Source organism: Manacus candei, unplaced genomic scaffold, assembly GCF_025592945.1.
Source record: "Manacus candei isolate 608988 ecotype Guabito, Panama unplaced genomic scaffold, ASM2559294v1 h1tg000118l, whole genome shotgun sequence".
In the NCBI taxonomy this organism is placed as follows: Eukaryota; Metazoa; Chordata; class Aves; order Passeriformes; family Pipridae; genus Manacus; species Manacus candei.
The window spans coordinates 66,799-90,721 of NW_026138166.1; the positions used below are offsets into that span (position 1 = coordinate 66,799).

The window sequence follows — 23,923 nt, forward strand, 5'->3', positions numbered from 1 at the left end:
CACGAATATCATAAGGTGTGAGTCTATAAGGTAAAAGGAATGATTCCAGCAGGCCAACCGTGAAGGGTGCTCCTAACCCATACTGAACAAGAGCTTTTTTAATGTGCTTCAGCGTTGGGTAAGAGATAGGCCTCCATTCTGGAGCTTTACCCTCCTCTAAGTAAATTGGAAAGGCCTTTAGGAAGTCCCTGTCATTGGCCTGAGCAGCCTCCTCCCTGAAAGACTTCCAGGTGTTTGGATGGTTTGCCTGTCTCTCAGGGGAGTGCTGCAAACAGTCCGAGTCGGTGTCGGATAACTGGTAGGTAGGGTAGGCCTCGGTGGAACGGGCCCTATGGGCACGGTCATGTTTGCGGAAGCTGGACTTGACCTTTGGCCTGGCCCCGCCCCTCCCTTCCCTTCTGTCCCGGGAGGGAGGACTTTCTGGGGAGGAGGTGGAGCTGGAGGGAGAGGCCGTGGGTGTGGGTGTGTCAGGGGTGGAGTCCCTGACACACGCAGGTGGAGGCAGAGGTGGCCTAGGGGGTGGTGCTGAGGGAACCCACCCCCTTCTTTCCCGCACTGGCGTTTCCCGCAGCAACTTTTCCCGCCTTCGCTCCTCGCTCCTCGCCTCCCTCCTTCCCAATGCCATTTGGTTGGTGCTGTGACGCTGCCACGACCCGCGGGAAAAAGGGAATGGGGTCGAGCACTGCAAAGAAGGGTTCTTTACACAATGGAGGTCGAGGTGCAATGCCAAAGTTTATTGAGGGAACAACAACTTATATAGGGTAGGTTTTAGGGTGGAGTTTGGGTTAGGGAGGAGCAAGAGACTGACAACTTGGGGATAAAGGTGATTGGATAACTGGGTAAAGAGGGGCGGAGTTAGGGCGTGACTAAGGGAATGGACCAATGACAGCTACCTCTGCACTGCACCAAACACTGACCAATGGCAGGCAGAGGAGCGGGAAAACAGGGAAAAGGCGGGAAAACTGAGGGGAGGAGAAGGAGACAACATGGAGGACAATTTAAAAAACAACAACTGGGGGTACTCATGACAGTACAACAATACAGTGGTGAACTGGGAAGAACTGGGGTGAAACTGTCGCATTCATGGGGTGTCACATCCGGTATAAATGAGTCAAGTCCAACATATAAGTGTCCATTTATGGGTTGTAGATTCTCCTCCAGGCTTCGTATCTTTGCCACTCGTCTTCATCCCTTCCAACATGACGCAGCTTCATTCTCCCTCCTGCCATCTTGTGACTGATGAAATTTGTGTGCCCAGGTGATAGTCGTTTTAGTGGATGAGAGTGGATTAGCTGTCTCCTAGCTCATTGAATGCATTAATGCCCTCCCATGATGGTGGTCTGATGGGAAAAGGAAAACTGATGAACTCCCTCTGCCCTGGCATCGGGCAGGTGCAGGGTGTCCCTGCCCTTCCCTCTGTGCCATTTCCAGCTCCTGAGGGAAGCTGAACCCAGGACTCACGGAGCAGGGCAGGGCCAGGACTGCTGGGGCAGGCCCTGGCACGGCACAGCACTTGCACCCCCTGTGTTGGGAGCCAGGCAGAAGGACACCAACCTGAAGGGGATTTGGATCCCCATGGTGAACATATCCCCGAGAAATGTGTCATCATTTCTGCAGAGGGGGCACTGGAGGGATAAAAGACCAGCATGCAGAGCCTGTCCCTGCAGGAAAGACACAAGTAGCACGAGTGAGGCCCTGGTGCTGCTGAGCCCCTGCTGTGCCCCTCGGGGTGACAGAACCACTCCTACTTGGATGCAGTCCCTGTGGAACCAGGCGGTTTTGCAGGCTGGGCACACCAGGGTGTGGAAGGTCTTTCTGTCCTCCACAGGCTCCAAGCAGATGAGGCATTGGGTGCCCGGCTCTGGAGTCACCTCCACTGCCTGCTGTGGGCTGTGTGCGGGGCAGTAGGAGCTGGGGGGAAAAGGGGTGGGTGAGGTGAGAAGTGCTGGGCCCTTCCCTGGTGGTGGCAAGGAAGGGACAGGGGGTACCTGAATGGTCTGTGGAACTGAGTGACACAGCCTCCCTGCTTGGCACGGGGCAGGTGGAAGCTCAGGTCACAGTGTCTTCCACAGCAGGAAATGGTGGCCCCGCTCTGGCCACAGATGCAACAGCTCTGGAAAGAGCAGCCCTATCAGCAGCAGCCTCAGGGCACTCCCTCATGCCCGAGCGTCAACCGCGGCCGTTCCCAAAGCGCCAGGCTGATATATAACAGTCTTTTGCTGTGGGAGTGTTCTGGGCTCCTGAACACTCCCTCCTCACCAACTTCCAGCAGTTGTTCGTTGTAGTCTCTCCTCATGAAGTCCAAGAAGATAGCTTTGAGTCCTTGCTCTCCTGCTGCTGGTGATCTCTCCCTCTCGGTGTCCCACCTCGGTTCGTAGGCTGCTGCAGTGTAGCTTATCAAACGTACGTGTCCTGGAATCTTCATTCCTCTAAGTCAGTTTTTGGCTGCCCCCGGTCAGCTTCAGCGGGCAACTCTCGAGCCTCTCTTGGCCCGTCTCCCATTTCGCCTGGGATTCTTCTCCCAAGCACTGAGCTGATTTATCAGCCCGTCCACTTGGCTCTGCTCAAGTGCTGAGCCTCAAAATCCACCCCCCACCAGCCCAAATGCAGTGGGGGGAAAAAAAGCCCCCTAGCCTTGGCCACAGGCAGCTCGGTTCAGTTCTGCACTGTCCCAGGCGTCCCGCAGCTGCAGGGGGGGAAAGAAGGCCTGACCTCCTCCCTCTTTCCTCAGGTGCTGTGAATCTCTTCCTTCACAGCACACACTCCAAATGCTGACTCTAGTTCCCCAGAGGGGAAGAGAGGGAGCCCAGCCACCCCCTGGCCTTGTCCACCTACACGCAGCAGACACCAACAGCAAAACAACCAAGACAGCACTGCCAACCGTTTCCGGTGCTGTGATATGTGATTTTGAGCAGAAGCGAACCACATGGACAGTGATTGGCTCTCCGGGGAACACTGCCCTGGCACCCAATCACCTCTGAGCCCCTCGAACTCTCACGGGGGGCCAATTTCAAACTGTGACATCAGGTTAGATGTTCTGACAGTGTGTGTTGCAACAGACTGAAGATGCACTCAGACAGCAAGTTGGCAGGCAAGGAACAACAAACACTTTCTTTACAGCAGGCTTAGTTTTATAGTCTTTTTCTTCTGTCCACGTGCAAATACCATATCTCATCGGTTATATGTTCTTGTCCAGGCCCATCCTCTAATAGGCGGTCGGCATCCCTTCGCGTGCTGGCAAGTCTCAAAACAACACCTGTTATTTACTGCAGTTCTTCCTCCTTTTCTGCTTTCTAAGTCTCAGTGTTTACGTTCTTTTACCACCTCACAGCTGTAACTGCCCAAATTCAAGGCCTAAGCTGTCTGCAGCCCAGTTGTTTCCCACAGGTGTGAGGGATGTCCAGTCGACAGTACTCCCTCAATATCTGTGAACCTGTACCCAACTGTAGCCCGTGGGCAAGGCTTTGGGTAACAGACTTTGTGTAAGTTGTTACCTATAAAATGTGCATCACTTTAGTTTTAATTCTGTTGCTGGGTAGTGAATCTGGACGATAGGGAGAGAGAGGCTTTAACCCCTCCTCCCAACTGGGGCCGAGGCCGACTCAGTTACCTGTAAAGGGCATCCAGCGGGACCACGAGGAGGTGCGACCACTGCGGCTGAGCCCAGTCAGTAACTCTGCTCCCACCTTAGGAGAGTGATAGTTACTCCCACCGTTAACCTGCACTTCACTGAATTTCTTCCCTTTGCCACTGAGAGCTCTGGGCAGAAATCCCAGCGCGTCAGCCCCCGCCATGGGCCTTGGCGATGCTTGGCTTTAATTAACCAGTCGGATTCCCCTGGTCCGCACCAGGTCCGAGCCTGGTGCTGAGCCCTGGCCAAGGTGGGGCCCTGGCGTGGGGCCCCCTCTGGGGACCCTCCCCACCTGAACCGTGGAGCTGATGTGTCCCCACCGGGCAGAGCGGGAACCCTCCAGACCCAGAGGGTCCACCCTGGGGTGGAGCTGGCACGATGTCATGGTTTGAGATAGCCCCAAAATCCTAATTCCCTAGTCCTAGCCCCCTTCCCCATCTCAACCTAATGTGGGATGGGCTTTCCAGACAAAACACGCCAGACTCAGAGTAGGGGAAAGGGAATATATTACAATGACTGTACAAATAAATATTATAACACATTATACACACCATCACAACTATCTCTACCGTGACATATAGTATTTACAGTGGATCAGATCTCTTCTCCCCTCCAAATAAAAGTCCAGGAGGGAAAGAAGGACAGATCCCTTCCAGTCTCAAAGCAGGAGTCTCTTCTACAGCAGCAGTCATCTGTCCTCTCCACATGCAGCAGCTGATAGCTGGATTTCTGCCAGCACTCACGAGGGAGGCCTCCAAGCTCCCTCGGCCCCTTGATGCAAGCAAAGGGGTCTTCCATGGGCTACGTTCACCCCAGACAAGGTCGTATCTCGAGACGCAGGGGGTCTTCGTGACGGTCTGGTATCTCCAGGAGATTCAAGCTCCTTGCAGGGCCTCTGTGCCCTGCCTCAGGCTGCGAGCTTCTTTGTAGCTTGCAGCAAGGGAGGGCCCCTAAGGCCAACCTCCCACACCGTCCTGACTCAGTTCTCAGGACGACTGAGCTTCTCAGCTCCTCTCTCTCTCTGGTGCTGCTGTACTCCAAGGCTCCTCTCAAATAGGAGTCCATCTACTCCTCCTTTCTCGGAGGTCTCAAAGGAGTTTGGAGGGTCTGGTACAGTTCTTACCCCCAGAACTCTGTAGCTCTGCTGCTGACTCTCCTTCTCGGCTCTCCGGGACAACTCGGTGTCTCCCTCACTCAGTTGCATGTCTCTGCTGCTTCTCCGGTTCAGTTCTTATCTGCCCTGGCTCTCTGCCAGAGTCTCTGGACGCTGCGTCTGCCGCTGCTGTCTCTGCTCACAGTGCCTCAGCTCTCACCTACAGGCACTTAGCTCAGCTTTAGGCTGTTCCAGGTCCCTGCAGGCCCCCGCTGGGGGCTGGGGGCCAAAGCCCCCCTGTGGGGCTCTGAGCCCCTTCCTCATGGCTCTACAGCATGGCCACCATTTCCTACCACAACCGAAAACTACAACCCTTCTCTTCCAGTCAGCTTGTGGAATGTTGACATTTTGCAGGAGCGCCCATTGGACAAAACTTCAAAACTTCCAGGGGTTTCTACCCCTTGGGGTTCTACCACTTTCTTAGTCTCTCGGGGAAAACAAGATTCAAACCACTCCACACGAGTAAATTGGGATAATGAGTGATTGGTCACTCAGAAATCCGAACATGAAATAATACGTTCTTTAGAAGATCTGGTGAAGGAATTGTACTTTCAGTTAAATGAGGAGAAGGAAAAAGAGATGCAGGTAGAGGGGCTGCTGCTGGTGAGCACCGTGTTGGAAAGCTTCCCCCAGAGCTTTGGAATGCACATGAGAGAGAATCCGAGGGAAGAATTGCAGGATGTAGAACCTGTGACTCAGACCTTCTGTGTTCAGTGGAGGAGTTTGGGAGATGGTGAATGACTGTAATTCTGATAAAGAGCAAAACCTAACGTTTGCATTGACAGCTGATGACGAGGAAGTACCATTACGACCCTTAATTAAAACTGAGACCACAAACGATTGTCAGGGTCAGCAAACTGCTACTAAAATGGTGCCAGGTACAGCTATGGAGATGTGAAGGTCTGGCCATAAATGAGGTGGGATTGAAATCTGGCCAGTATTAAAGCAGTGGGATGCTGAGAGGCCAGGTGTGCTTCCCGGGTAGCAAAGAGTTAAAATCACTGCAGTAAACAGAGCAAGTGGGATCTGCCAAACTGCTGAGTTACTTTATGGCTCCCGGTTGAAAAGTGGCAATCTGGTAATCTTAACCCTAAAGGAAACACAGGGACTGTGCTCTCACAGTGCTGGGGTTTGCTGCAACACCAAACAGAATTTCTGAAGTTACAGCTAATTTGGCTCCACTGACAGCTGCAGCATTAAATGTTGCAAACCCAGGAGCCACAGTAGCAGCACACCCGTGCTTCAGCCCTGGAGGAGTGGTCTCAGCCTTCCCTTCTAATTCTCCTCCCTGGGCAGTTTATTACAGACAGTTGAATACCAATGCCTGGCCTTTACCAGCTGCTCTGCCAACCAGAGGGGACCCCCCTGAAAAATAGGGGAAGTTTGTGTTGTTTCCTTTTCCCAGGAGTGCCAGCACTCCCCCCACTGAAGGTGAGAGGAACGAGTTGCAAGCAGGGCAGCTGCCAGCGGATTTCCCCGAGAAGGCTCACAGCCAGCCAAGATGGGATAATCATTTTTCCCTTAGGCCCTTTGAACTTTGGTTACTTGCTGCTTGAGTAGCATCCTGCCAGACAAGACATTCTTTCTTCTTTTTAAGGATTGGTCCATATTAGGCCAAATTTTCCCTTTCTTTTTCTAGGAACCTGCTGACAGGTGAGACCCAGCTGCCTGAAACCGATGGAACTTTTAATTGCCCCATAATTGCTTGTGCTGTCAGTTTATTAATGTTTGTGATTTGTTTGTGTTTCCATGGAAAGCAACTTGTTGAGAACTAAAAATATTTGGAGGATTTTATAAGACAGACTGTTCTATGTATTGCAAGTTTGATTTTTACTAAGTTTATTTTGTGTTTTTACTAAAAAGAATGGGGTGGGGAAAGCTTTTATCTTATGGACGTATAAGTTTGTCTCAGAAAACTCAATCAAATTTAGCCTGGGAGTTGGTACAAGAATTTATGCCTATTTGGAATCCTATAAATATGTATTAACCTTCCCATTCTGCTTCAGAAGGATTTAGATTTATTATGATTTGGCTAAATTTTTCAGAGATGTTAATGAGTGAACTAAATAATCTTAACAAAAGAAAACATTACGTGGGAAATGGTTGAGTCCCCCTTCCTAAACCAGAAGGAGGGACGGCCACGGACTGCAAAGGGGACATGGATAAAATACAGGAAGGTCTTTTACCAGCTCTCAAGACCTGTAACCAGTTTTGGAAACGCTTGTATTCTCACTTGAATGTGTCTGATGTACTATTGGGTGTCCTACCATGTGTCCTAAGCAGGTTTTTTACTTTGCATCTCTTCTTTCATTTATGCTAATCAATATGGTAACTGTAGTCCATTGTGCACCCCACATGCTTCTAAACTTTGGGTGCAATTTACTGTAGCAGCAGTTGTAAAGGAATGTGATGAGGGGAATTTGCCCACTAAAATTAAAAAAAAAGGAAAAGCACCTGGGGATAATACAGTTAAATTTGAAAGGGAATTAATTTCATTTATGACCCCACCACCAGTAGAACCACAGCTTTTTGTTCTGTGTCAGGACTAAATCACAACAGAGCTCTCCCCTGTGCTCTGTCCCCTGAGAATGGAGCATAGACCTGATGTAAAGATGTGCTTATATGAACACTCTTTTACATTTTGTGGGGCAGGAACGTTGCCTAGAAATTCTTCCAACTCGATGTGGATGTGGCCAAGAGAGAACCCTGTTTTAAAGCCTTTGAACTGTATGAACACACCTCCTTACAAACCCAGTCACACTTGTTCTGGTGTGCAAAGGGAACCAATTTACTGTGAGACCTGGAGATCCCCTTTGAGTCTTGGCTGAAAAACACGTGTCTTATATGTGAGGTGTATTTGTTGGGGATCCCCCTCGATGGGATTGAAAAATCAATACTTGCTGTGGAATTCTGGGACTCATTTCAAGCCCCAGATGTACTTGAGAGACCCCTGGACTTGCAAGACAAGCAGCTCTGGTGCCCCACTTGGGTTAGCTTGGGGTGTTCCTGACTCATCACGCAGGTCTGAGGTGGGGGGAGTGCTGCCATCCATTTGCCCAAATCGTGTCTCTCCTTACCCATTGGCAGGAAGGACAGGGCAGGAACTGAGTTGTCCTGAACAAAGCTGAGACTGGATCACTGACACACGTGCCCCAGATTATTGTACGGTCGGGCAAAGGATAGATTTTCATCTTTGGGTATTTTTTACACCTTCTCTAGTTCTAACACACCACCAGTGGGCCTTGGAAAGTACCCCAGGGCAGGTGCATGCCCTCAGTAATTGGGCCAGGTGTGTGTTCAGAGAGCTGAACTTGGGAGTCCAGCAGGTGTCAAAACTGGCTTTACAAAATGGGTTGGCGTTAGATATGTTACTGTTAAAGGAACAAGGGGGGTGTGGAATGTTAAATCTTACTGAATGTTGTATTGCCATTCACAATGTAACGGCAGCAATTGAAAAAACCTGAGCCAAAAATGAAAGCAATGGCTGATCAAACATCAGAACTTTTGCAATCACTCCAACCCAAGGACTGGCTTCAAGGAATTGGCCCCAGCTCCTGGCTGATGTCCATGTTCTAATCCTTGGGACTCGCGGGGTGGGGGCAGTGGCTGATGAGGATTGGGTTGATGGTTGCAATTGGATTTACATTTTTCATGATTGGAACAGCTGATGTCCGTGGTATGATTACTCTTGTTGTTGTTTCTGCTGTTTGTGTCTTTTCTGCTCTGTCTTGTCTACGTGCACATCACCCTGATGGAAAACCCGTGAACTGAGGAAAAGTCCCTGGCAGAGAGTGTTTGAGCCATGGGGTGGGGGAAGGACTTCAATGCAGTTGCCTCTCTCCAAACCCTGTCAAAGCCACAGAAGGAACTTGCTGTAAGAGAAGCCACTGGACAAAAAATCCCCCCTGTGCAGACGGTGAGAACTTGAGATGAGCCCAGAAGGGAGGAATCTGCAAGAGGAAAGAGCTCATTCCAGGCAGGTGGTGAGGCAGATCTGGGGAACCTCCTCCTTCCTGCATCTCAACAATAGTTCCCACTGTGGCAGCCTGGGGGAAAGGAAACAACTGCTCACACATGTGCCATCCCAAGTAATGGGAATGGGATCTAGGCCCCTTTTAAACTCCATGAGTTCAAGTAAGGCAGTAAAACTTAGGAGGTTGATGTATCTCACCATACTCAGCCATAAGGTTCACATCTGCAGCGGACACTTTTATAGCATGGAGGCAAGAGGTACCTGCACTACCACTTCATGAGGTAAAGATGATTGACTGTAGTCAAGGGGGGGCTGTGGCAGGAGGGCCTACCCCGAGAAGGCCCAGAAGCCCATCAGAAAATGCCCACAGTGCAGGCTCTCATGCAAGCTGGCTGTGGTGAGTTCCTGGTGGGGCCACAGTGGTGGGTTTTGGTGTTGAATGAGGCTAAAACCAGCCTGGTTCACCAAACCCCAAACACATCCTGCTTTTTGAAGTTGGATGTGGCAGATAAGCTGGTGGCTGGCCTGTAAATTTGTGACTAGCAGTCAATCACTTTATACTATAAAAGTCCAGTCCACTTTTCTGCAGTCAGGTTCTTCAAACCTAACCCTTCTTGGGGTGACTGTGTGGAGATTCCTCCCTTGGGCTGGGGACCCCCCAAGGATACTCCTTGAGGTTGAGCAAAAGAGTTCTCCCCACAAGTGTTGGTATGGGTGAGTTACATCCAATCTCTACTTAATGATTATTTCCCTTCTGCTACCTTGAATATAATTGCTTCAGTAATTGCTTCAATAGAGTGCACTATCCTATCCTACCCTGTACTAGTAGTAGTTGTAGCCTTTATATTGTGCAGTAAATAATTCTCATAAAGATCTTCCCTCTGTTCACCTGTTGATTTGTCTGATCATTTGTATCAATAAATGATTCATTTTATAGAAATAGTCTAACTTTGTCATCATTCAAACCTGCAGGACAAAAGTGGTTCAATCCCACCCACCTCTGTAATTCCTCAGATTTAAACCATTGACATGATCCGAGGCTAAGATTGGATCCAGCCACACCAAGACTCCTCTCTGAGAAGGACTTCAGAAAGCAAGGGGGTCCTTTCTGCCCCTTGTGACTCCCCAGCAGGGCTTCTGTAATAAACGTTGTCTGAGCCTTCCACTCCCACCCGCGACAGCGATCTGGGGGTGTCTCGGCCCTCCTGGTCTTGGAGCCAGAGGAGCTGCTCCCAGGTCTGCTCTCAGTGCTGCTCCTCGTGCAGAAGGAGCTGTGTCATGGCAGTCCCAGCCCTGAGGACATGCTGCTTGTCCTGGAAAGGGAAAGGAGAGGCTCTGCTGGGAGGGCTGAAGGTCGGTCTGTCCTCCCTGCTGGGAGGGGTTTCCCTTTGCCTTCTGGCCTGCAGGAGAAGGGCTCCCTGGAGAGCAGAGAAAGCAGCATTTCCCCATGCTGGCCCCCCAGGCCTCCCTGCAGAAGGGGCCCAGGACTGGGCTGTGTCCCTCCAGGGAGCCCCCAGCCTCGGGCACGGTGCTGGCAGGCTCCTGGCTTGGGGTGCTTTGTGCCCTGAGGTATCTGGATTCAAACCCCTGGCTGTTTCTCTCCTCCTCCCCATTGCACCTTTTCCTCCTAAGTGGCTGTTCCCCTCCAGCCTCTTCCACTGCACCCCTGCACTTCCCCTCCCAATACTCACCCTTTTAACCCTAAAGCAAAGCCAGGGAACAAAGTCATGGGAAGGGACCCGGCAGCTCCTCCACCCCAGCACTGGGGAAGGGACCCTGCAGCTCCTCCACACGCAGCACTGCCACATCCTGCCCACAGGAACCTCCCAGGCTTCCCCCGCTCCTCCTGCTCACTCACAGCAGTTGGGGATCTCCAAAGCCTGACCTTGCAGCAGGCTGACACTCCCCATGTTCCCTCTGAGATCACAGGGAGGCATCCAAGGTCACTCCAACCCCTGTCCCCGGGATCCCGGCCAAGGAGCCGACACTCAGCACTGCAGACGGGCACAGGATCCGGCCCCTCCACACCCGACTGGGCACAGCAGGGCGAGAGCGGCATTGCCACGAAGGGGATGCACCGGGGGCTGCGGAGAAGGCAGAGACAGGCACTGAGAGGAGTAGGGAGAGACACAGGAGGCTGGGGCTGTTCCCTGGCAAGGCTGGGGCTGCTGGGCCGTGCGGGATGAGCCAGGGGGTGTGGGAGAGCTGTCTTCCTAAGGGGGACCCAGAGGAGCCCTTGAGGCAAATGAGGAGGACAGAGAGGGGCAGAGACCCTGCAGGTTTTTCCCAGCGGGTTCCTACCCTGCAGGAACTGGGATTGGGCTGGTAAGGCAGAGCAGCCGGCTGGCCCTGGCTCAGAGCAAGGAGGCACAGCAACTTCGTAGCCCCCAGTCCAACAGGGAGCTTTAGAGAAAGGGGAGGGACGTCCCCATGACCGCAGACCCCTGCCCAAACCAGGGGGCCGAGAGTGCCGTGCCAGAGCTGTGGCCACTTTGCCCAAGGCGAGGAGCACAGCCTCACCAGGGCCCTTCCCCGTGGCCTTCAGGTGGCTCTGGAGCTTGGACAGGGCACAGTGGGAGCAGGAGCGGGCCAGAGCCACCCAGATGTCACTCACAGCTGCCGTCACATCATCTGTCACCCCCTGAACAAGCACCACGGGACAAGCTCGTGGCTTCCATTATCTGGTGGTTTGACACTGTAATGGAACTACAGTGGTATTTTTTCCTGTCATGGGTCCTTTTTCCTGTCATGTATGTTTTTTGCCCATGGAAATAGGGAAGGTCTCCTTTCCAGGACGAAGCCATCCCAAATGTCCCATTGCTCTGGTGGCAACTCATGGAAGTTGTTCATGTCTGCAGCTTTAGTTGCAAGCTGTTTCCTTCCACCTCTGGCTTGGGCTGCTGAGGCTGCACCAGCAGCTCCACTGTGCAGGGAACTCTTTGGTCCCTTAAGTGTCAGCTCATTTGCATCTTCCTCTGGAAACCACCCTCACAAAACCTCCTATTGATGCATAGATAGCACATAACAGTGACAATGGGAAGCTGATGTCCAGTTACAAATTCAGACTTCCCAGAGCTGGGGACTGTCACTTCTTAACTTCGTTTGCTGCCCCTTGTTTCCCTCACCTGCTGGAACACTCTCAGCACCCTGTCTCTTATTATACCCAGAGCTATTCTGGGGTTCGGTTGACAGCTTTTGAGCAAAGCTCTATTTTAACTGAGAAAGTTTTGGGTAGTCCCATTTCTGGAGAAAATTTATTTATTCTAGGATTCTATGATTGATGAGGGTTTCCTTTCTTCAAACCTTATAGGTTATGTCCTGACTTCCTTCTATTTCTTTTTTGGACCCAATGAATCCTGCTTTTTGCCGGCTGGGGTCCTATCTGTGCAGGTACTACTGAATATGTAACAGTTCTCCTCTAGTTGGGGGGGCTTTTTTGTTTTGTTTTGTTTTGTTTTTTAATTAATTTCTTAGCAGCTGTATCAGGGAGAGTTCAGAAGGAACAAAACCAATATTTATTAGCAAGAGGTGGCCAACAAAACGAAAAAAACCAAGAGAGAGGAAGGAGGAGAAAAATAAGCCCTCAGTACGACTCCCCCAGTCGCCCAGGTGTTGCTTCTGAAGTTATCTCACCGACCCAGAATGCCCAGAATTGCCCAGAGCAGAAGCTGCATTCTGGGAGAGTCGGCAGGCTCACAAGATCGCAGCGTCCCCGCAAAAGGCAACGTTGTCCTTTCATGTGAAGCTTGTGTCTGCCGAGCACCAGCCATCTGCTTTTTACCCAATTAATTGGTGAGGTCTGCCTGGGCAGGTGTGGCCAGCACCACCCAGCCAGAGGCCTTCAGTCCCTGCCAACGTTCTGGAAGTGGTGCCCCTTCTGTGCATGCGTGTCCTTTGCAATTCCCCCCATGCTTCCATGCTGTACTTCAGGGGGTCTTTTCTAAATGAGTCTGGGGGCGTACTTCATCCCCCTCCTCTTCACTTTCTTCTTCAAATGCCCTTGGAAGGCCATCAGCCAGTAAGAAGACACCAGTTAATTGCAGTTTGTACAAAATGCCTCCTTCAAAGACCAAGTTCCAGTTTCTCAGTGTTTGTTTTCTCCTAACTTGGCAGGAAAAGGAGAGACTCTCTCAGGTGGCTGGGCCAAAGACAGACCAAAAGTATCAACATCTAACACAACCCTGATACACCCGCAAAGAAAAAGGGAAATTTCTTCAGCCTGCTTGCGGTGCATTGTAGTGTCCCTCCCCTGAGAAAGCTGGTGCAGAACTTGTGGGCCTTCACTTGGTGTTGTCATCGAGACAAAGTGGGACAAGATGTGTTTGAAAGTTTCTTCCTGCCCTGCTGTGTGCTGCCCGTTGGCTGGTGGAGGAGCAGAGCAGAAATTCACTGTTGGCATCTGGCAAAGCAGCAGGAGAGAGCAGTTGTGAGGGGGAGAGGGGGTGAGGTGTCTGCTCTTCAAGAGGGACAAGACAAAGGAGTTGGGGAATTGTCCTGGAACTCTGGCCTGGCAGGCTTCGAGCGCTGGGTGGGCATTTCTTGAGAGCTGTGGTGGCCCCACTTCCTCCTGAGCCTCATTGATGGCAGTGTGTCCAGAGGCAGCCCGGCTCCAGGCTGAAGCAAAAAGCCAGAGCGGGTGATGCGGGAGCTGCTCCAGCGCCTACCGCAGCCTCCGGCCCGGTGGGAGCGTCCCGGGCCCTGCCCCGGGCGCCCTGAGGCGGGGCAGTGCCCACTCCCGCCGGCCGCCCTCACAAGGCCCAGGCCGCCTCCTTGCCACAAGGCCCAGCAGGGCCGCCCTCACACCTGCCCCGCCCTGCCCTGTCCCGCCCGGCCCCACCCTGCCCCGTGGCCTCTGTCACACCCCACGCTGACGTGCTGAGCCTTCCACCAGCCATTGTGACGCCACAGGCGCCAGTCGGGCACGGCTTTGTTGGTGCCCGCAGCCGGCGCTCAGAGCTGCTGTAGCCTCTCGGGGAGCAGCAGCACATCCCGCTCGGGGAGCATTGCGCGCCTGCATCGCCGTCTGGGCAGCTGCAGGCCACGACCACTGCGCAGGGCGACCTCGTCTGCCTTGTGCTTCATACCCTGTGCCCGTCCTTATTCTCGCCCCTTTGTCACCCTCCCCCTAAACCTCGCCCCGTCCCATTCCTCATCCCCACTTGGCTCCCGGCAGCCCGCCGGGGCCTTCTTGCCCTTCCTGCTGCTGGGAGCTCCAAGCAGGGCCATGCCGTGGCTTCTGAGCAAGAAGCGACGGCAGTCGCCCTCCAGCAGCCCCAGTGGGCAGCCCTGGGCTGCCACCAGCTCCAGCAGCGCCTCCCAGCTCCGGGAGCAGGGGCTGGGCAGGCTGCACCGCGCGGCCGCCCGCGGTGACCTGGGCTGGCTGAGGCGCTGGCGCTGGTACGTCAAGGTAGTCGGCATCGACAGGCCAGACCAGGAGATGCGGTGAGTTCTGGGCCACGCTGATGGCACACCTTGCCTGCTCCTGAGCCAAGCTGCAGTAGTCCTCGCCAGCCCTCTCTTAGGGACAAGGCTTGAAAAGTGACATTTGCCCTGTCAGCTGGGACAGGGAACTCTTGAGCTTTTCACTGCTTGCAGCTGCCGCCCGGGCTCCAGCGCTGCTGCAAACGCGTGTTGCCCACCTGCCCCTTGGCCGTGCTCTCTCTGCAGGGCTGTTCTGCAGCTGCTCAGCCCTCACCTGTTCTCTTCTGCCCTCTGGCTCATCAGGGCAGGGTTGCAGCAGCAGCAGCAGCAGCAGGAGGAGCAGAGTCCGGGCAGGGTCCCCAGGGTGTTGGGTACAGACACAGCTTGGGCTCGTCCTTTGTCTGTCTGGGTTAAGAGAGTCTGTTTAATTTTCAGGACACCTCTGCATCTGGCTTCGGCCAATGGCCATGCAGATGTCGTCAGATATCTGCTAAGGAAGAACAGCCAGCCCAACCTCGCTGACAGCTTCAAGAGAACGGCCCTGATGAAGGTGTGTGCAATGCCTTCTGAGCTTGGAGGTGGGGCTTAGTGCTGGGGTGTTAAAGGGGAGGTGTCTGGCAGGATTCCTTGCAGGGCAGGGCCATAGAAACACACCTATTGCAATGGGCACGGCACAGCCTCTGTTAGCTGATCTTTGAAGATGGTCTTCTATGGCAGCACTCAGGAGCTGAGGGAGTTGTGACAGAGGGGGATGGAAAAGTTGGAAGCCTTTCCCTTTTGGTGTGTTGTTGCCAGGCAGTCCAGCAGGAGCAGGAAGAATGTGTTGCTGTTCTGCTGGAACACGGTGCCGACCCCAATCTGGCAGACGCTGACGGCAACACTGCCCTTCACCTGGCTGTCCTCTCTAAAAACACAGCTGTAGCAGGGCTGTTACTGGAGCATCATGCCAACAGTGATGCTCAGAACCAGGTAACCTTGGCACGGGGCTAAAGCTGCTCTTTCCAACAGCTGCAGAGCTTGTCTGTGTCTTTCTAATGGGGATTCTTTCTCCTTTTAGTGGGGATTTACCCCCTTCAAACTTGCAGCCTTGCAACAGCACGAGGAGATTCTGGAGTGCCTTGTGAACAAAGCAGCTGACAGGCCTGCTCAAGCCCAGGGGGAAAGGTGAGGGCTTTGTCAGAACAGCACCCGGGTGTTCTGGGTAGTCTGCAAGTGTGACCCAGACGAGGGGCGTGGCAATGAGCTGGGAAAAAGAAGGAGCAGCCCCGTGGAAGCAGTTCCCCGTGGGACTGGTAAATGCAGGTCTGCCCTTGGCTGCTCTCCTACCTCAGGGGCTCTCGTCCTTTGCCCGCTGAGGTCTGCAAGAAAGCCTTGTCTGTGGTGCCCTCTCCCCACCCAGAGCCAGAGCCCCGGGGAAACTTGCCAGTAGCTCAGCAGCGTGGCTGCTCTGCAGGCCAGGGGGGTTTAAGGCACGGCAGAGTCGGTGCGTTCAGTGCTCTGAAGGGAAGCGTTGGGGGAAAGAGAACCAACACTGTCCCAGGGGACACGAGGGGCTCCGAGCGCACAGAAGGAGAAAACTTCCTGCCATGGAGATGGTCAGGGGGTCGAAGGGCTTGCCCTGGGAGTTTGTGCAGCCGCATCTGGGGGGACTTTGAAGAGCAGTGCAAGGAGCCCTGAACAGCATGGCCTGAGCTGGTAGCTGAGGCTGCTTTAGGGAAGCCCCTGGTAAGAGAAATTCTCCAATGCTTCCATGGACTTGGCTTTGCTTTCCCGGAGCTTGTAGGAAAGGGGGGAAGAGCTGTTTTGGGAGCAAGCAGGGGAAAACTGATGCAGGATCAGACATGTTTCCGATGAAATTTTGCATGCTTTAGGACTGCTCTTGTGGTTCCTGGAAGCCATGAGGCTCACCTGGAGGAAGATAATCTGCGCTTGCAGGAGGAGCTGGACAGGGCTGGCACGGAGGTATGGAAAGCCTGTCCCCACAGGGAGAAACCTGGGGGTGCCTGTTGCTTCCTATCCATCCTGAAAATGGACAAAACAGTGTTCAGTGTGTTCATTGGGGAGCAGAAGTGAAGCTTTGAAGGGACTTGAATGGATTGCAGTTCTTTGGGCAGAGGGGATGCACACAGACATGCAGCACCTGAGTTCTTCAGCAGCAGCTGGCTCCTCTCTGGAAAAGCTCCCCTGACAACTGTGCATTCTTCCCGTGATTTTACAGCTGAGGGAGGAGGAAGAAAAGCATCTTCAGTCTGAGCATTGTGTTCCTGACTTGAAGACTGCTTTGGATGCCAAGAAAAGAGAGGCAGTAACTTCTTCCCAGGAACTGCAGGACTTCCTGTTGGCATCTTGTGAGACCAATCTGACTGTGAACCAACTGGAAGAAGACGCGCAAGAGTAAGAGAGGAACCCAGTGAAGGGGTCTGTGGCTTTGGGGATTGGGTGGAAACAGGGGGAGAGTCAGTGGGATTTTGAAGGACACTTCTGCTGTGGCTTCTGTTCCTTAGCACAGTTTGTCTGGCATTGACTTTTCTGGTAATAAGAGCTGTATTTCTTCTTAAGCTTTGCAAGTGAGAACAGCGGATTGGAAGCCACTGTCCAGCAGCCAAGCGAGAGCGTTGAAGCCCTTCCGAGAGCCCTGCAAGCCTCTGCCTCAGTAAGCTGGTCCTAAATTTGCCTTTTTGTGACTCTGGAGCCTAGTTGCTTATAAGGGGCAATTGTCAGAAATGAGTTTTCCTGGAGAGCCTGGGGAGCTCAGCTTCTGCCTTCTCCTCGGCAGAGGCTGCTCAGAAAGCAGCCTGGTCCTTTCCCCAGCTGCTACAAAAGCCCTGAGGGTATTTGGTGTGCTGGACACTGGAGGAATTCTTAGATTCTAAATGAGGAGTTTCATCATGAGCTCCAAGGGACCCAGAAGTATTGTTGCCAGAAGTGTCTCCCAAATTCTTAAGTAGGTGTAAAGTTTCTTCTTTCTGTCAGGGAATCTTTCAAGTGTTTCCTACGCTCATTTCCAGTAGATGATAAATACAGTTGCCATGGCCACCCCCTTGAGAGATTTCCCCAGAATTCACTGCCTTTAGATCACGCTGAGTTTCCTTTTCTTTTATTTTTCTGTGTCCAGGGTGGTGAACTTTCCCAGCAGCTGGACATGGAGCCTGGAACAGGCATGCAGCTCGAGGCCCTAAACCAGGCTTTGCAAGAAGAGCTGTCCACTCTGCTTGGGAAGTGTGAACAACTGGAGAAGAGCAAATGTCAGCTGCAAGAAGAGGTGACAAAACACCACCACCATTTGGAGACTTTGGTGCTGGATGGCAGCCAAAGAGAACAGTGTACAAGAGAGGTGGCAGAAGGAGCTGACCAGGAAAGAAGTGCAAAGCTACAAGAGGTCAGCCTCGTTTTGCAAGTAAGTGAATTTCTCCCCAGTGTCCACAGGCTCTTCATTAGGAGCTTTGAAGCAGAGTGCTCATTTGGGCTTCTTTCCCAATGAAAAGTATTGTTTGCCCTGGTAGCTCCTGGGTTCTGCCTTGGTTGCTGCTGGGAGTGAGGAGGCAGAGCCGCCTCTCTGAGTAAGGCTGGGCCCTTGAAAGTGGATGTGTGCAATTTTGTGCTGGGCAGAGCTCTCTTTTTCTTGTGGTGGTTGAAGGTGCACTGTCTCCTTCAGGCACAGGCAGCCCACCAGGCCCCACTAGGACAAACTGGAGACATTCATTGTGAATCCATGAGAATCCAGTTGGAAGAAAGAATTAGAAATCTGGAAAGTGAATTGGAGAGGATCAAAAACACCCAACAAGAGAGTGCTTCTCGTAAAGAAGCAACGCAGGGAGAGATGGAAAGGTACAAAGAGCTGTATCTGGAGGAAGTGAAAACCAGAAGATGCCTTGAGAAGAAACTGGAAAGGTACGTCCGTGCTTGTTTGGAGTGGTAATGAGAGACTCCTTTTTCTTCCTGCATTTTCCTTGGAAATCCATCTTCTACATCTGGCCAGCATTATTGCCCTCCATTGGCCAACAGGGTCTGATGGAGTTGCCAAGACCCTCTCCTTGATATTTGAAAAGTCGTGGCAGTCAGGGGAAGTCCCAGGTGAGGGGGAAAAGGGAAACCCACTGTGCCCATCTTTGAAAGGGGTAGAAAGGAGGGCCCTGGGAACTGCCAACGTGTCAGCCTGCCCTCTGTGCCTGGGGAGGTGATGGAAAAGATCCTTCTAGAAGCTCTGTCAAGGCACGTGGATGACAGGGAGGTGATTGGAAGCACCAGCACAGCTTCCCCAAGGGCAAGTCCTGCTTGACCGACCTGGTGGCCTTCTAAGATGGAGCGACTGCCTCAGTGGACAAGGGCTACCCATGTCATCTCCCTGTCATTCTGGGAAGCCTTTGACACAGTCCCCCACAACATCCTTCTCTCCAAAGTGGAGAGAGATGGATTGGATGCGTGGACTGTTAGATGGAGAAGAAATTGGGTGAACAGTGCCATGCAGAGGTGGTGACCAATGGCTCAGAGTGCTGAGGGCCATCAGTGCCGAGTGGTGTCCCTCAGGGGTCTGGACTGGGCCCAGTGTTCTTTAATGTCTTCACTAATGATCCAGAGGAAGGGATGGAGTGCACCCTCAGCAAATTTGCAGCTGACACCAAGCTGAGGGGTGTGGTTGACACAACTGATGCCATCCCGAGGGCCCTGGACAAGCTGGAGAAGTGGGCCCATGGCAATCTGCTGATGGTTTACCAAGAGCCAGTGCAAGATGCTGGCCGTGGCTCAGGGCAGCCCCTGTATCAGTGCAGGCTGGGGGATGAAGAGGGGCAGAGCAGCCCTGCCGAGAAGCCCTTGGGCTGGAGGAGAGGCCGGACATGAGCCGGCGATGTGCGCTCGCAGCCCAGAAAGCCAATTGTGTCCTGGGCTGTGTCCAAGGCAGCGTGGCCAGCGGGTGTAGGGAGGGAGGGCATTCTGCCTCTCTGCTCTGCCCTTGGGAGAGCCCAGCTGGAGTGCTGCATCCAGCTCTGGGCTCCTCAGCACAGCAAGGACCTCCAGCTGTTGGACAGAGTCCAGAGGAGGCCACCAAGGTGCTTGGAAAGATGGAGCACCTCTGCTAGGAGGAAAGGCTGGGACAATTGCAACACTTCAGCCTGGAAAAGAGAAGACTTTGGGGTGACCTAATTGTGACCTTTTGGGGTGTGAAGGGAGCCTACAAGAAGGATGAAGAGAGTGCATTTAAAAGAGCAGGTGGTGAGAGGACAAGGGGGATTGGCTTCAAATGGAAAGAGAGTAGGTTTAGATTTGATCCTCGGAAGAAATTGGTTGCTGTGAGGGTGGTGAGGAACTGCAACAGGTTGCCCAGAGAAGCTGTGGATGCCCCATGGCTGGAAGTGTTCAAGGCCAGGTTGGGTGGGGTTGTGAACAAGCTGGTCTGGTGGAAGGTGTCCCTGCCCAGAGCAGGAGACTTGGAACTGGATGATCTTTAAGGTCCCTGCCAAGCCAAGCCATTCTAGGCTTGGATGCTGTCTGTGCTGTTTCTGTGAGACTGTGGGGGAAAGGCTGGTTCTTCCTGTGTTTCATGGTTTTCTTGACTAATTTGCTGTGCAGGCTTGAAAAGCTTCTGAGGATAGAGAGGAGGAAACTCCGGGTTAATGAAGAGAAAGGAAGTCAGTCCCAGCTGGAAGAAATGAAGAAGAGATATTCTGAAAAGGTCAAGGAAGTTGATAGATTCCAAAGAGAGGTGAGCTGTGCTCTGGGTGGGGCTCTTTGGTTGTGGTGTTCCTTCTTTTGAAAGCTGGGAGATGCTTTCCCTCTGTTTCTTGTCATGCTGATGATTTTTTTTCCCCTTGGCTGCATTTTGGATGTGATGGGCTTTTCTTAATGCTCCTCCTGCTGTTCCAGTGGGAGATGACTCGAACTAATCCAGAGGTAGTTCTCCTTCTGGGGAAAGATGCAAATGTTGAGGGCAAAGCAGTAGGTGTAAGGCTGATGGAGGCCAGGCTGTCCTGCAGAGGAGGGGCAAGCCAGGAGTGGCAGCCAGCCTGGCAGGGTGCGTGAGCTCCCGGGCCAGGGAGCCGTCCCATAGGCCCTGAGCAGGAAGAGCAGAACAGGCCCCCTGACAGTGAGCGGGGTCAGCCAAGAGTGCAGATCCCTCAGCTGGGCCCTAGGGATGGGCAGGTCTGCCGTCCTGGCAGGACATCACGTCCATGGGCTGAGAGCAGTGGGGCCCAGCTGAGGCCTGGCTGCAGCTGGAGGGAGGCTGTGACAGCGTCCTCTGGGTGTGACAGATGAATTGCTGCCCTGGCAGAGAGGGGAGGAACAGCACTGTCACTGGCAGGGCACCATCAGCCCCTGAGCCCTGTCTCAGGCACGAGCTGAGCAGGAGGCACTTGAGGCTTTGCTTTTCTGCACAGTGTTGTTGCTGCCCAGGGCCCAAGGAGGACAGGGACCTCCCAGGGGAAAATCTGTCCCTTCTTGCTCACGGGGAGCTGTTTCAGCCCATCCTGTGGTGGGGAGCCAGAAGGGCTGTTCCCAGCAGTGCTTTTGAGGCTGCTCTGCCTGTGCAGCAGTGGCACAGAACCTCTCATCCCTTCTCCGCTCGTCACTCGGATCCGTTGCTAAAGCGGCGTCTGTCAGAGTCACGCCTGGGTTTGAAGGCATCCCTGTAGAATGGCTTCCTGCCTTTGCAGTGATTCCTTTGGAGTCCAGAAGCGTGGAGCATTTTTGCATGAGGAACTCCAAAAGGCTGGGAAGCTGAGGAATCCTATGGCAAATGATGGGAAAGCTGTTCTTGCTGGAAAAGAAAAGCCTGGTTGCACTTTGTGTCTAGTCCTGAGCCAGCAGATGATGAATAAAGTCTCCCTGGGCAGCCAGTTTTGGATTTTCCCAGAATTCACTGCCTTTACACCACGCTGAGCTCCTTTTTTTATTTTCTGTCTGCAGGTTGCTGAACTTTCCCAGCAGTTGGACAGGGAACGTGAACAGTGCACGCAGCTGGAGGCCAAAAATCAGGCTTTGCAAGAAGAGCTGTCTACCCTGCGTGGGGAGTGCGAGAACCTGGCCATGGACAAATGCCAGCTGCAAGAAGAGCTGGCAAAACTCCACCATCATTTGGAGACCAACGTGGTGGATCGCAGCCAACTCGAACAGTGTAAAAGAGAGGTGGAAGAAGAAGCAGACCAGGAAATAAGACAAAAACTCCAAGAAGTCAATGAGTTTTTGCAAGTAAGTGAATTTCTCCCCAGTGTCCACAGGCACTTCCTAAACTTCTCTTGTGGCCATGGTGTTTGGTCTTTTTCTTTTGCTCCTGTATTCTGTGGGTTAGCTTCTGTCTTTGCTGAAGGCAGTGGCAGAAGGCAATCTGGTTGGGCAGGAGTGCTGTCATGGGTGTGGAATGTGCCGGCAGGTCCCTGAATGCAAAGGCTGCCCAAGGCAGATTCCCACTTTGCAGTGCTTGGGGGGATCTCTGTGCACTGCTCTGCTTCTCACTGCTCATCCTTGAATGGGTTTGGCAATTTCCAGCTGTCATGGCCAGACCTACAGGTGCTGCTTTGTCCTTGTAGGGGGTGAAAGTGCTCAGAAAAGGAGTCACTGAAATTCCAGGGATGGGAGGGAGGGGGTGGAGGTGGAGGTGGAAGCTCTTCTTGTCTTTGAAGAATCCCTTTGGACATGCCCTGCCCTACAGACCCAGTGTCTCTTCATTAGTAGCTTTGAAGCAGAGTGCTCATTTGGGCTTCTTTCCCAATGAAAAGAATTGTTTGCCCTGGCAGCTCCTGGGTTCTGCCTTGGTTGCTGCTGGGAGTGAGGAGGCAGAGCCGCCTCTCTGAGTAAGGCTGGGCCCTTGAAAGTGGGTGTGTGCAATTTTGTGCTGGGCAGAGCTCTCTTTTTCTTGTGGTGGTTGAAGGTGCACTGTCTCCTTCAGGCACAGGCAGCCCACCAGGACACCTTAGAAGAAATCAGAACCAGTCATGTGGACTCACTGAAAAAGCAGCTGGAAGACAGAATTAGAGATCTGGAACGTGCACTGGGAAGGACAAAAAGCAACCAAGCAGAAAGACCTTTTCAAAAGGAATCCACCCAGGCAGAAGTGGACAAGTACAAAGAGCTGTATCTGGTGGAAGCCCAAAGAAGAAAAAGCTTCGCCAAGAGACTGGAAAGGTAAGTCCCTGCTTTTTTGGACTGGTAAGAACAGACTCCTTTTTCCTCCTGCGTTTTCCTTGGAAATCCCTTTTCTACATCTGGCCAGCGTCAGGTGTGAAAGCAGAACGTGGCATCTTTGTGGGGAACGTTCCTTCAGACCCTTCCCTTCCTCAGACCTGTCTTCCTTTCTCTTTAGAGTTCCAGCAGTAACCCCACAGCAGCACCACTATGGCATTATTGGTGTCTTTTCAAGTTGAGGTTGTTTTAGCAGGCAGTCTTTCTGCCAGTCTCTACTCTCCTCATCCCGTGGGTGACAGAGAAGATGAATCTTGTGCCCTTTCCTGTTTGAATAAGGAGAGACCTCTGGGAGAAGAGAGTTGGATTCTGTGAATCCAAAATAAGGCGGCTCTTTCTTGGCTTCTGTTTTGGCAGCGGGTCTGAGGGTTGAGCTTTCCTTGAGAAGGCCAGGGTAGGCCAGAGTTCTTCTGGAGGTGACACTGCCTACTCCTTGCACTTGGTGTGATTTCTTAGAAACAGGCCCTGTGAACAAGCTCAGATCAAAGGATGTGCTGGTTTTGGACGCTCTTCATGCCCTTGGCTTTTAGAAGTCGAGTAGTAGCCAAGGCTGTGGAGGGTAACTTTGCAAAAGCCTTCCTGCCAAAGATGACTCTGTGTGTGCTTGTGAATGTTTCAGAGCTACTGAGAGACTTGCAGTGGCCAACACCAAGCTCTTTTTGGAGCGCCACAGAAGCAGATCTGCAGTCCCAAGCAGCGCTGTCAGCGGACATCTGACTGCAAGTCCACTTCAGGATTCACCTGGCCTGGGACATCTTGGCATCAGTTTGGGACTGAGCAGAAGTCTGGCTCTCAGAACACCACCCAGACACCTGTGGTAAAGCCCAAGACTTCTGCTCATCAGGTTTGTCCAGATTTTCCAGAGTGGTCAAAAAAGATTGAAATGGAAGCAATGAGCTGTGGAACTCCATTCTTTCCCAAGAGAAACTGTGGGCAAGAGCTCTGTGGCACAGGAACCTCCCACCTAAGTTCTACCCTAAATTTACACGTAGTAATCTTCTGTAGTCTGTGGGGTTTGGCAGGAAGCCAACTCCAACTGGCTACAGATGGTTTTGGTGTCAGAAGTGGGATTGTTTTGGTTCCTTTGGTTTTGTTGTGGGAACGTTGTCTGGGAAAGCTGCCAAGAGCAGGTTTGTTTGTAAACATCCACCATTGTTTTGGGACACTCCTGGGAGAGCTGCCAAGAAGGATTGTGTTTATCTAAACATAGCTTTGTTTAGGAACAAGGAGAAAGAAAAATAATAACAATGGTCTTTTTACTAATTTTTTTCCTGATTCTTACTGTTTTTGTGCCTGTCCTAGGACATCCTGTAAGGGACCGTTCAGATGGATGGAACAAATTGCTTCCTTTCCTTAATTTGGACATCCACGACCTAGTAGCCAGTTTCCTTAATGGTGGCCTTCAAGGTTTGGTTGCAAAGACTCCAAGATCAGCTCTAACCCACCCCTACATTGCTCAGTGACAATGATCCTAGTGGTGAAGGCAGCGAAAATGCTACTTAAAATTGGAGAGGTGGTGCTGCATTGGTCCCCTTGTTGTACGAAAGGAATCGCTGGAGCTTTGGGGACA

General features: G+C 52.6%; 2 protein-coding genes across 4 annotated transcripts; one reads left to right on the forward strand and one right to left on the reverse strand.

The window, feature by feature from the left end:
• Positions 1-1,288: 1,288 nt before the first annotated feature.
• LOC127462011 (G2/M phase-specific E3 ubiquitin-protein ligase-like) lies at positions 1,289-4,835 on the reverse strand. Its single transcript, XM_051770267.1, has 4 exons — positions 4,755-4,835; positions 1,989-2,113; positions 1,555-1,911; positions 1,289-1,340 (listed from the first exon to the last, which is right to left on the reverse strand). Exons 1-4 carry the CDS (start codon positions 4,833-4,835, stop codon positions 1,289-1,291), a joined length of 615 nt encoding a protein of 204 aa, XP_051626227.1.
• Positions 4,836-12,090: 7,255 nt separating this feature from the next.
• On the forward strand, positions 12,091-23,761 carry LOC127461992 (ankyrin repeat domain-containing protein 26-like). Of its 3 annotated transcripts, none has more exons than XM_051770243.1 (11): positions 12,091-13,183; positions 14,614-14,728; positions 14,974-15,147; positions 15,236-15,342; positions 16,050-16,140; positions 16,397-16,572; positions 16,738-16,831; positions 17,294-17,575; positions 17,834-18,069; positions 22,973-23,197; positions 23,656-23,761. In XM_051770243.1, exons 1-10 carry the CDS (start codon positions 13,074-13,076, stop codon positions 23,172-23,174), a joined length of 1,587 nt encoding a protein of 528 aa, XP_051626203.1. In that variant the 5' UTR covers positions 12,091-13,073; the 3' UTR covers positions 23,175-23,197; positions 23,656-23,761. The 3 variants fall into 3 exon arrangements, with proteins under 3 accessions (XP_051626203.1, XP_051626201.1, XP_051626202.1); XM_051770241.1 differs by lacking the exon at positions 12,091-13,183 and adding an exon at positions 13,795-14,199; XM_051770242.1 differs by lacking the exons at positions 12,091-13,183; positions 17,834-18,069 and adding exons at positions 13,795-14,199; positions 22,061-22,296.
• The last annotated feature ends 162 nt before the right edge of the window (positions 23,762-23,923 follow it).